Source organism: Sprattus sprattus, assembly GCF_963457725.1.
Source record: "Sprattus sprattus genome assembly, chromosome: 2".
Taxonomy (NCBI): domain Eukaryota; kingdom Metazoa; phylum Chordata; class Actinopteri; order Clupeiformes; family Clupeidae; genus Sprattus; species Sprattus sprattus.
The window spans coordinates 64,621,357-64,633,025 of record NC_137921.1 but is presented as its reverse complement, the minus strand read 5'-3'; the positions used below and the strand labels follow the sequence as shown (position 1 = coordinate 64,633,025).

The 11,669-nt window shown below is 42.8% G+C and overlaps 1 protein-coding gene across 1 annotated transcript; it reads right to left on the bottom strand.

The window, feature by feature from the left end:
• Window positions 1-475: 475 nt before the first annotated feature.
• On the bottom strand, window positions 476-11,434 carry ywhaqa (tyrosine 3-monooxygenase/tryptophan 5-monooxygenase activation protein, theta polypeptide a). The gene is made up of 6 exons (XM_080832507.1): window positions 11,370-11,434; window positions 9,747-10,229; window positions 5,489-5,612; window positions 4,770-4,933; window positions 3,866-3,961; window positions 476-2,485 (listed from the first exon to the last, which is right to left on the bottom strand). The coding sequence occupies exons 2-6, from the start codon at window positions 10,038-10,040 to the stop codon at window positions 2,378-2,380; spliced, it is 786 nt and encodes a 261-aa protein (XP_080688633.1). The 5' UTR covers window positions 10,041-10,229; window positions 11,370-11,434; the 3' UTR covers window positions 476-2,377.
• Between the last annotated feature and the right edge of the window lie 235 nt (window positions 11,435-11,669).

The window sequence follows — 11,669 nt, the reverse complement described above, 5'->3', positions numbered from 1 at the left end:
GTTTGAGCACCCAACCCCCTTCATAGGAAATGAACTGTTTGTATAATCTTATCTCAGAACATTATGGCGAGTGTGTCTCACAATAGTGCTGGGTGAGAAGTATTTTTGCAGGCTGAGCCAATTTTCTGGCTGTTTAAATCGGGCCAGACAGAGTGACCAAAGCTTACATAAGTGTAAACTCGCCTAAAACAGGAGGGTATGTACATAACGAATCCTCGTACTTCGTTCATCTATTTTTAATAGTTGCCCTGTACCCATTTCACCCTTCAGATATTTGCGCTAGATTTATTTGCTGAGGTGATAAATTAAACCAAGATAGTCTGATGAGACAACAGACATATTGAACTGTCATCACACCTTATAATGAGGGACCATTTATAGCCTATGCTATTGGATCCCTTAGTAAGTAGCTCACCATTGACATTTGCACAATTCCATGACCACCCACCCAAAAATGACAAGTGTTTCAAAGACATGGTTTACAAAATGTCATCTTTATGTATGTTACATAACTTGCGTAGGGCATTTACGTTTCCACAAGGCTTTAAAAGGACTACAATCAATGATTTGCAAATACACAATAGTGGTCCAAATCTCTATAGACAAAGCACTGGACAACCCAGACACCCTTGTACAAGTGCACAAACCTGCGATGAAAAGTACTAAGTCCAAAGTGGGAATTTCGTGATTGCAGAATTGGATCCCATTCCAGTGTACACTGAAACCCAGCATGCATGAGGTCATATAAATATGTTTAATTTAATCTTAGTTTGGTCTGCATATAACGCCACCATATCATGTAATTCTATTAAGTCATGCGACAATGTAAACACATTGATGTGAACATTACTCAAAAGGAGTGCTTGTGTCCCTCAAGGACGCACCTTGTTACTGCGGATGAAGAATGTTGGCTTGGCGGAGAAAGGCTTGGCGACTTGCTACTGTGTTAGACTATAGCTCACAAAGAACAGAGGCTTCTCAAGTGTTTCAAACCCGATGCATGAATGGTCAATAACAGTTATGAAGACCTTTGTCTCAGCTCCTGATGTAACAACAGTTCAAAAGACGATGGAAAGACTGGACAAAAGTTGGCAAATTACAATATCACACCATTGACTGCCACAACCTTGCATTTAACAATTGGTATTTCAAATGATGCACACACATCCTGCTGCCCTCAAATCAAATGGAGTCATTATCTTCGTTACATAAATCTAATAATACTTTTCTATAGCAAAGACCGCACATAAAGAGGGCCAGGGCAAACACAATTCAAGGAATGGAGATATCAATTTAACTCAGGTTTTATAATCATAACAAAAGCCAAGTGGTGGAAAACATACAAAATAATTCCATATACACACAAATATGCACATACATTGCCTATGGAAAGCATTCACCCCCCCTTGAAAGTTTTCGCCTTTTATTGTTTTACAAGACCGAACTGTAACTCCGTCAGATCATAAAACCTTCTTGCACCTGACTTCAGAATCTCCCACATGCCCTTCTGGCAAACTAGTCAAGATTTCATAGGATCGTTTTCCCCCAACAGTGGCTTTCTCTTGGCTACTCATAAAGCTGTGACTGGTAAAGAGCCAGGGCAGCAGTGGTTCTATGCCCAGTCTCACCCAACAGAAGCTTGTAAGTCAATTAGAGAAATCCTAGTTGTCTTGGTGGCTTCCCTCACTAGTCTAGTTCTTGCACAGCCACGCAGTTTTTTGAGGAGCTTCGGTTCTAAACAGATTTACGGCTGGGTCATATTCCTTCCATTTCCTCATAATGGATTTAAATGTACTTCACAGAGATATTCAGTGACATTTTCTTGTCTCTTTCCCCCAACTTGCACATTTCAAAAACCTTTTTGCAAAGTTGCTTGGCGCATTCTTTTGTCTTTTTGCAAGTATACTAATTCACCAGTGGCTGGCCCTTCCAGATGCAGGTGTATTTATACTACAATCCTTGAAGTACATTGACTGCACACAAGTGATATAATAGGAGGTTATTGAATTGTATAACTTCGAAAACCAATTGGCTGAACCAGTCATAATTTACGTGACTCATTAAAGGGTGTAATTACTTCCAAAATAACAAACCTTTTAATATATTTGTAATTCATTTAGATCACTTTGCAGAGATCTGTTTTCACTTCGACAAGAAAGACTTTTTTTTTGTTGAGTGAACGTTGAAAACTTTCAAAAGGGGGGTGATTGCTTTTTCTAGGCACTGTGCATGCTCACAAGCACACACCAACACATCTTCAATTATGGGTATCCATGGATAGAATATTCCTAAGTGAAACGAGGAATGAAGGGATGAATGTGTAAAAAGTTTATTTTTTTCTTCTTTTTCCTGGTTTTAGTGGAGGTGTTTTGTTCTCCTAGTTATCGGCTCCGTCTCCTGCTGCCTCTCCTGCCTCTCCTGCGTCTCCTGCCTCTCCGGCCTCACCGGCCTCACCTTCGTCAGCCGCGTTGTCAGAGGTCCATAACTAGAGAAAGGGAGGCATATTAACCAGGAAGAGGACAACAATGAACAAATACAATTGAAAAAAAAAAAAAACACATAACATAAACATGGATCAAGCAAACAAATACAAGTAATTACATAAAAGTACAAATTCAGGTAGCTTCTAAAACCATGTCACAAACACATTTTGAGCCATTTACTAGAGTCGACACGTATTAACAGAACGAGACTGGGGGGGTGGGGGGGGGGTTCAATCCACAGGGGAAATTAGTCAACCAAAAGATGTGTTCATAAACACTTTCATAGCTCCAATGTATCCAAAGTACTGAAAACTATTTAACAAGTATTCAACTTTCTACACACCAAAGCGCTAACTTTCACCAATTCGTCATCAACCCACAATCACACCCTGACATTAACTACTATTTCGCCAAACCCCCCTAGCTCCTAATGGCACTGTTCAACTGATATCAGCATGGATCTTAAAGCATTGCTTTAATAAACAATTTAACGAGTGAGCATTTTAATTGGTTGCACTGAGCCACGACGGCCACAAATGGCCCTGGAAACTTGGACAGACTTAGCCCCATGCTGTGATAATGCATCTTCTGACTCAACAACCTGACGGATAATCTCAAACATGTTGGATTTTCTCCGCTGCAGGAGTCTCAGGCTCCACGATTACTTCAGTTTCCTGAATGTTACTACATCTGAATGGGCCCACTGAGGCCTAACACTGAGTCCTAACACTTTCACAGGCATACAACCTTGTTTTAACACCACAAGTGTTATGTTATGTTTGCTTGTTAGAGGGGAATCTCTCAAGTCAATATAAAGATGTGTGAGCCAGGTTGCTAGTATACTGAGTAGAATACAGTGACTGTATGCAGTGCAATTAAAGGGTGATTGAGTGATGCAGACGTTGTATTAGAAATCAGTCGTTTCTGATGTATTTGTGTATTTTGTATTTCTCACTTTCCAGTGTCACAAAAAGCTGTGTGTGAATCTTAGTCTCTTTAAAGAAGTTAGAGGAAGATGCTATGAGGGGCAAGTCAACCACAGCATCTTTTGAAGTTGCTAGATAACACGCTAAGGCACCTGTAGTGGGGCTAGAGTACACGCTAAGGCACCTGTAATGGGGCTAGAGTACACGCTAAGACACCTGTAGTGGGGCTAGAGTACACGCTAAGGCACCTGTAGTGGCAAAACTTAACGTAACTCCAAGCTGTGAAGTCCAAGTGAGTATTTGGTTGTGGTGTAGGCATAAGCATCTACTCAGCCGTATAAGAAATCTATGCCTATCCTGAACCTAATTCCAGATAGTTTGTGGGAAAATAGTGTGGGTCCCTTATTTCCGCTAGAACATTAAGCCAGTAGAGAAGGTGAAGAACAGAGGACTCACTGTGAGGTTGTCTCTCAGTAGCTGCATGATGAGTGTGCTGTCTTTGTAGGAATCTTCATTCAGCGTATCCAGCTCAGCGATGGCTTCATCAAATGCCTGCAAAGAAACATTTGCCAGGCAAGTCAGAGGACCCAGGAGTGTCAGAAAAACAAACAAACACACAAACAAAGTTATTGTTCGTAGGAAAATGGAAAAAGCCTGTAGGCTTAGGGCCGTGACGTACTCCCTATGCTAGAATAGAAACACAACTGTTTTCAAAGGGTTTTATTCAGCAACATCAGAAAAGGGTGATGTGATTGCATAGCTGAATAAGCACTGGTTAATTGGCTTTGTGTGCTTGGGCCAGTTTGGAACACATACACTATGAGGGCAATTTCAAGCAACTGAAAATACAATATTCAACCAGACTTAGCTATGGAAAAGCACATACTGTACTTCTCTGAATAATTCTCCCATTAGTCACATTTTAAAGCTTCTGTATGCATGTTAGACCAGGCTTTGCCAGGCTTTGTTCATCCCCAGGCTCCGATGTGCCACACAAAATAATTGAAAGGGATGGATGCCAGTCTTTATAAGAATGTATCGATTGGTTAAAACATCCGGACCATGCTGAACATTTTAATTTGAACATTTTCTTGATGCAGCGCAACGGTCACAATGAAATTCAAATCACAGGTTATTTATTTTTGTGATCGCCGCCAGAATAGTATTTCTAACAACTATCCCAGCACTTCCATTACAACAGCCAAAGCTGCAAACACTAACCTCACTAAACTACTTCACCCAAAAAAAACAACTAATAATAACAATTAATTTTATTTGTAACGCACTCTTCATTCCGAAGAATCTCAGAGTACCAACATTTTGTTGAACTACTTGGCCTGCGTTCAGCGGGGACACCCACCTGCTTAGCCAGGGAGCAGGCTTGCTCTGGGGAATTGAGGATCTCGTAGTAGAACACGGAGAAGTTGAGGGCCAGGCCCAGACGGATGGGGTGTGTGGGCTGCATCTCGCCCTTGCTGATGTCAAAAGCGTCCTGGTAGGATCCCTGCGAGTTGGTTATCGTCTCTGCGGGGACAAACAGAGACACGGCAGGGTGTGCCTTTAAACTTAGAGATTACACACACAGTACAGGTTTCCCATTATAGCTTGGGAGGGAGTGTCTGCAGGAACAGGTCACTTTAAAGATGTGGGGCAGTCTTTGGGGAGTCCCCTCTATGATGGGCGGATATAGCCAGGGTTTCCACAGGGCAATGTTGAGACTTGAGTCACAAGTTACTTATTTACAGATATGGAGATCAAATATGACCAGCTTTGCAACAAAGTATCACAGATCTTCTGTTAATACATTACATGAGGTACGGTATATTACAAACAGGAAATGACAGAAACCAGACATTCATCTTCACACATGCAGAAAAATAACCAGGAGGGCTATTAGAAGGACACTTCGGGAGTCAGAAACACTCCTTACTCAGTGTGAAGACAGCTTGATATTATTTTGAGTATGCAAGAACAAATATTTCAAACGAAAATGGTAAAAGAAATAAGATGCGAAATATATATTCATATATGATGGATTAAAGTAGCACAACAAGCATTAGATTGTGAGCGTAAACTCACCCTTCCTGTTATCTCCTGTGGCAACTTCAGCAAGATATCTGTAGTAGTCTCCCTTCATCTTCAAATAGAAGACTTTGCTCTCAGGATTTGTGGATTTCTCAATCAAAAATTTGGTCAAAAGCTCCTGTAAGAGAAAAGGGGAAACAGACAGTTTGTACCTCGCCATCAACACATTTCCTGAGCCATTCCAGAAAGCAGAAGTGTGCATCATTCTGCATCCTCACTTGAGCTGAGCACACACTCATTAATCTCCTCTCCTCCATCAAACCATAGTAACACAAAACGAGGATTTGACCAGAGGTTGTTTTAAGGTCTCGCCTCTCCAAATCTCTGTCTGTCTGGATCACATGTCATGTTGGAATAACACCCATTGCGCTGGGTGCCTTTTTTGGATACCATGACAACACACCATGAGTAAATTCAAACGCAGTGGGGGCAAGTCTAAGATAATGTAACTACATGGCACATTTTTAGAGGATGGTGTGGAAATTATGCTGCAGAGGGACAAGAGCCTGCCTGCACTGTCTAACCTACTTTTCTGCAGCCTGCAGCTGCCAACCTACACTACACTGTTCAGCTGTAACCCAGCGTGTTTATTTAGGAGCCTTAAATATCATGAAGTCCTACCAAACTGGATATCTGAAGATAAACTGCAGGGAGGATAGGATGAGATGGAAAAGAAAGAGCTGCCATATGAGCGGGTGACAGACGAGAGAGAGAGGGCGAGGGATGACATCACCAGTTTAATCTGAGCTCCGCGGTTGTACTGCACTGAACCCAGATGACCGTGTGTGAGTACGTGTGTGTGTGTGTGTGTGTGTGTGTGTGTGTGTGTGTGTGGGAGCACATCCTGTGAGTGCCAGTGTGATCGCATGCCCTCTGCCGCTAATGCCGATTAGCAACTTGGGGCAGGGAGGTGACGGCCGTTCCCACTTGCCAGGGGCAGCACTGACGCAAAAGCCCAACCTGCTCTTTCACTCTTGGTCCACGCAACACACATGCGCTCATGCAGGTCACGGTCATTCATGTCTTATCCTGCCCTCAAGTTCACACTCGAACACGCACAAACCCAAGCAGGCTAAAGGCATTTCGCTGAGAAATTTGGCAGTTTTCAACCCACTTCGTGGACAATTGATGGGGTTTCTTCAGAGTCAGATTTGATACTTATCACTGAGGGTGAAGACAGATAGCACATTTTTGCAGAATGTACTACATTTCAAATGTATTGTGGGAAATGTATTCTAACAAGTGCAATCACAGTCACCAGGACCAGGACCTTGGCAGACCATATGATTCAGTGTGGAAATCAGTGTGTTCATTTAGTTGTGCCACCAACACCCACACAGACTTTCTGCTGAGAAGGAACAGAAAATCAAAAATGCACCACCATGTACTGACAATTGAGCCATGATGCGATGGTGCTTTTTTTGAGATATTGAATATTGCTATCTTGATTAAGTATATTGCATGTTTTTTTAAACGTTTTTCCATGTTTTGTTTACTTGGCTTTCACAGCATATTTTCTGTATACTTGCTGACCACCAACATCTTGAAAGTGAATCACATATTAGCCTATCGCTTAGATTAAAGATTAAAGTTCGATGTTTGATAATACTATCCTAAAGTGATTTTATTCTCCAAGCAGTCTGGTGATTTATTCTCCAAGCAGTCTGGCTTTATCCAATAGGGATTTGGTACACAACACTTCTCAACTACTGTTTCACCTCTCCCATTCAGTCCTTTGGAAGGTTGACCATTACAAGACATCAGTACCGTGCAATACAGTACATTAGATGAGAACACATTTGCAGCAGTTATGAAATAGCTGTTAAAAATGTGCAGGTATAAAACCTCGTTACACAACAAAGATCTCCTTTAGGTCATCCTATGTGTATAGGCTACAGTGCTGCAGACAGCCTGTAGGGGGCGTGGTCTGAGACAGCAGAAATGCACACTGGGAAGTGGAGTGCAAAATTTGGCCCACTTGGTGAAACTGAGGGCTATTCTGAGGTACTGGAATAACTCACAAGATGGCAGCTGAGATTCCCCTGTGTACAAGTGTGGAGCGTTGTCAGGAGCGCTAGTCATCTCTGCGGGAAATCGAACCCAGAGTGACATTCCAGTTCTCCTAAAGCATAAAGGGATGAGCGACCATGAAGAAACGAGCCACACAAAACCAGCACCTCAAGCAATAGGAGTATTGAGTCTCGTCCAAAAGGAGGGCCGCCTGCCTTGCATGATGTGAGGGTGCCAGTTTTCAGAGTAATGGTGGTTTGACTTTTATTGGATCATTTCTGGGGTGTACTAAGATACTTAATGCCATGTTGCCACTTCACAGATCAATTATCTCTGCCTCATATTTAGCCACCTGATCTGATATATTGCATTCCAAACCCTTCCTCTAACATTGCCGTAAACCACTGTTTGTAATTTTACATCTCACAGCTATGTTACAGTGCAATGAACTAAGACTACAATGCAAACTTCCCAAAGCATGTCAAGCTTACAGATGGGTTTTTTTAACCACACACAAATCACCAAGTGTTGGATCTAGCCTATTTAGTCTGTTTAACATCATAACACAAACACTTTGCATGATGTGACAGTCTGTTGGTCAGTTCTAGCTAGCTTGTCATCGGTCAGCCAAAACGTACTCCATCCTAACACAGCTGAACACCAGTTAGACTATACTGAATGAGGAGAAAGAGACTAACGAGATGCCCTATATCGGTCTTAGACACAGGCGCGCGCACACACACACACACACACACACAGGATATCAGGACTGTGGGTCTACCCTCCCCCATCTTGACACACACACAGCAGCAGCTGTAAGTAGGGCTTAAGTGAGGAAGCAACCCATTTCCAGCAGTGTTCTTGCCAACATGTGGCTGTGCATTATAGATCACGTCATTAAACGGCCATGATGTGTGCTTCAATGGAAAACACCTTCATTCAAGGATCACAACAAGAAATCTACAGCTGATGGCTCCAAAGACTAGAGTGCAATACTATTCATGAAAGATCAATCTATACAGCCTGTCAATACATCTTCCAATATCTGAATTACAGTATATTTGTGTGCGAGTGGACAATAGGGGGTGCATGTCAGGTCACATAATATGGAGAGGTGTTAGTTAGCCTACATACTGGTTAAGGTGCAACCTGCAGTAAACAAGGCTGGTAACCAATCAAACCTGTAATCTTCTGATCAGGGACTCCACAGAAGAGAGTGTGACTTCAGAACACAACACAGCAGTTTCTTGCAGCCCACTGACTTCCATCAAATACCAAAGCAAATCACACAGTGGGACACTAAGCTTTCCGTCATCAGGAGAGATACAGGGTTAGTCACCCAAAACATCCTGAATTTTGGAAGCAGCACCTAGGTACTAAGCATGTTCTATTAACAACGGGTGACTCATTAAAACGTTGCCTCGGAGACGAGCGGCGGCTGACCGAATCTTCTCGTCCTCTCGCCCTGTGGGGCCCCTCAGCTTCTTCAGCTTCATTAAACATGGCATTTAAACAGCCAAGAGTCGCGTTAGCTTCAGTGCCATGCACCTTTCTATTATCAGTCATTGTGTGCTTTCAGAGGTTATCCAAAGTTGAACCACACAGGCTCTGAGAGTAGAGTCTCATCAGCTACTTCGCGACATCTTCCTCCTCAGAAGGGAAAGGCGATGCCACCAGCTTCTTCCAGAGAGGTTAAGGGAAATGTAGTTTTCCTGGCTGCAGCAGGTTATTGATAGAGCAGTTAAGGGGGCTGGTAATTCCACTGCGTCACTCACTGAGAGGAAAATCAATAGAGGCAGCAGCTCTTCCACAGGTTTCAGATAAGCATCACGCCCAGTAGCACTGCAATGTCAAAGTCCTGAATGGAACACCTCAGCAACTCTGCTGACAACCACTCCCACATGACCTACAGTTGTATGAAGTAGGCTACCGACTACAGCACTTATGTGATCTACTGCTAAGCACCTCCCTCTACATTTAATCGGCAATTCGTTTGTTCCATCCTTTGCTCATGTCCTACGACTATTTCCTTTGTTTGATTTTCCGTGTATTTCACAGGACCTATAATCGTACTTACAACCGGTTGTGACCCTCTTCATTTGTGTTCAAATCCCTGTGTAGATATACTACTCAGCTCCGGCAGCTATAACACCACAACAGAACATCTAGCCAACAGCAACTGCATTTCAACACTAGACAGAGTTCTGAAAACTAAAATGGGGGGGTTGCGACGACTACTTACCAGCACATCATTACAAATATCTCTCAACTCAGTTTCCACCTTCTCGCGGTATTCCTTCACCATCTGTAGCTTCTTCTCGTTGCCCTCGGTCTTCTGTTCGATGCTGGAAATTACCCTCCAGGCCGATCTCCGCGCGCCGACGACGTTCTTGTAAGCGACAGAAAGCAGATTTCTTTCCTCGTTCGACAGTTCCACTCCTAGCTCCGTCACCTCTTTCATGGATGCAGCCATGTCGTCGTAGCGCTCTGCCTGCTCAGCCAGTTTGGCCTTCTGAATCAGCTCCGTCCTATCCATCGTTGAATGGCTTTCAACTAAGTTGCTACCTTAGTGGCTTACTCCTTTAGAGTCTTCGAGTCTGCTTTGACAAGTCCAAAGCGAATGACGGGAACGCGTGCAAATGAGTGTCACAAACCAGAGAAGTGGTTGCTAGCTAGCGCTTGCTGTCATGAAAGGCGTGAGTGTGACTTGAGATGCTTGGAGTGTCTGTAAAGAAAACATAATTGCAGTCAAGGTCTGTGAAACACGTAACTTACATTACAATAATCTACAACCTTTGTGGGCTGTACTGCTTTCGACTAACTCACGTAAGCTAACGTTATCATGAAGAGTTAATGCTTGGACCCTGGCTGACACATCCGATGCAATAGACGCAGAAGCAATTGACGTTACACATTATAATAGTGTAAATGAAAATAATAACGATGCTGTAAGACATAAACAATGGGCTTCTTGAAAACGGTCAGTGACCGATAAGAAAAAAAAATATGAGTAGGATGACATCTCTAGCTAACGTTGTTTAGCTGCGGCAGCTAGCGTTAACTACTGAATTAAGGAGCCCATCCTAATTAAACCACGAGTTCACAATTAAGCACGGATTAGGCGAAACTAGCAAGCTACCTTAAGGACAGGCTCGCAATAACTTACTCCATCCTCGAGACACTATGTATCTAGACAAATTATGGCTACACTGCGTTCATAAATCGTAGTCCAACGTACCATATCTTGTATAACGTCAGCTGGCTGGTTGCTTAACTGAATGTGGTTACCATAGAGGCGTCAGTCTAAACTAACACCAACATGTCAAGATTGCCGTCAGAATGACAGTACATTTTGCGTCCATAAAATCAAAAAATGTTCAACCCAATCACGTTCGGTTACGTTATCTAGCTATGATAGCTATCCTAGCTTAACACCGACGTTAGCTAGCTAACCTCCCGAACAGAGCGACAGACAGGCCAACTGATTGCTTTTAGAGTTATACACCAAAGGCATGATTCACTGACTGATATTTAACTAGGTCGACGGTACTTTTATATATGTAAGTAAATTAAAACAGTTTGCAGCAACCAAATACCGTGAGCTTTGTTGGAGTGGCTAAGAAAATCCATCATAGTCCTGCAGATTGTCCAGCCATCTCTAATGCTGATGCAAACAGCTAACGCATCGTCGGTTAATCATTCTAGCCAATGTTAGCTGACGTATCCTAAGATACCCAAAGATGCCTATCCTGCAACATTTTAGAAACTAACGTTTCTTTCTGTCTGAAATTTGAATAATATTCAACTTTCCTATCCTTGATGCGATATTTAAAACTCGTAAAAGACTATAAGCCATAATACTTACCCAACCGTACAAAGCTCAGTCCTTTTGCTTCAAGAGGGCTGGATCCGTTTAGATGTGGGGAAAACCCTCAACCAACTGAGCGATAAAGGCGTAACGTGTAAAAGGTTGACCAATGAGAGCGTTATGTTTTGCACCACCCAGCGGTTGTACGTCAAAATATCATCCAGTCCTACGCAAGCGCTGTGAGCGAAGGCGGGTTTGGACATCTTCTGCTTTCTATGGGTTTAGAAATTCTCTTTCTTAACTCCAATTTCATTTTCGGGGCTTGGACATTTTCACCCCAGGTCTACAAGTATAATG

What these genes read in the sequence shown, in the direction of transcription:
- ywhaqa (XM_080832507.1), bottom strand. Translation starts at nt 10,040, where the DNA reads ATGGATAGGACGGAGCTGATTCAGAAGGCCAAACTGGCTGAGCAGGCA. An exon ending in CACAGGAGATAACAGGAAGG is followed by an intron (nt 4,934 to 5,488) that starts GTGAGTTTACGC and finishes TTGTCCCCGCAG; the next exon opens with AGACGATAACCAACTCGCAG. An exon ending in CCTGCTCCCTGGCTAAGCAG is followed by an intron (nt 3,962 to 4,769) that starts GTGGGTGTCCCC and finishes GTTTCTTTGCAG; the next exon opens with GCATTTGATGAAGCCATCGC.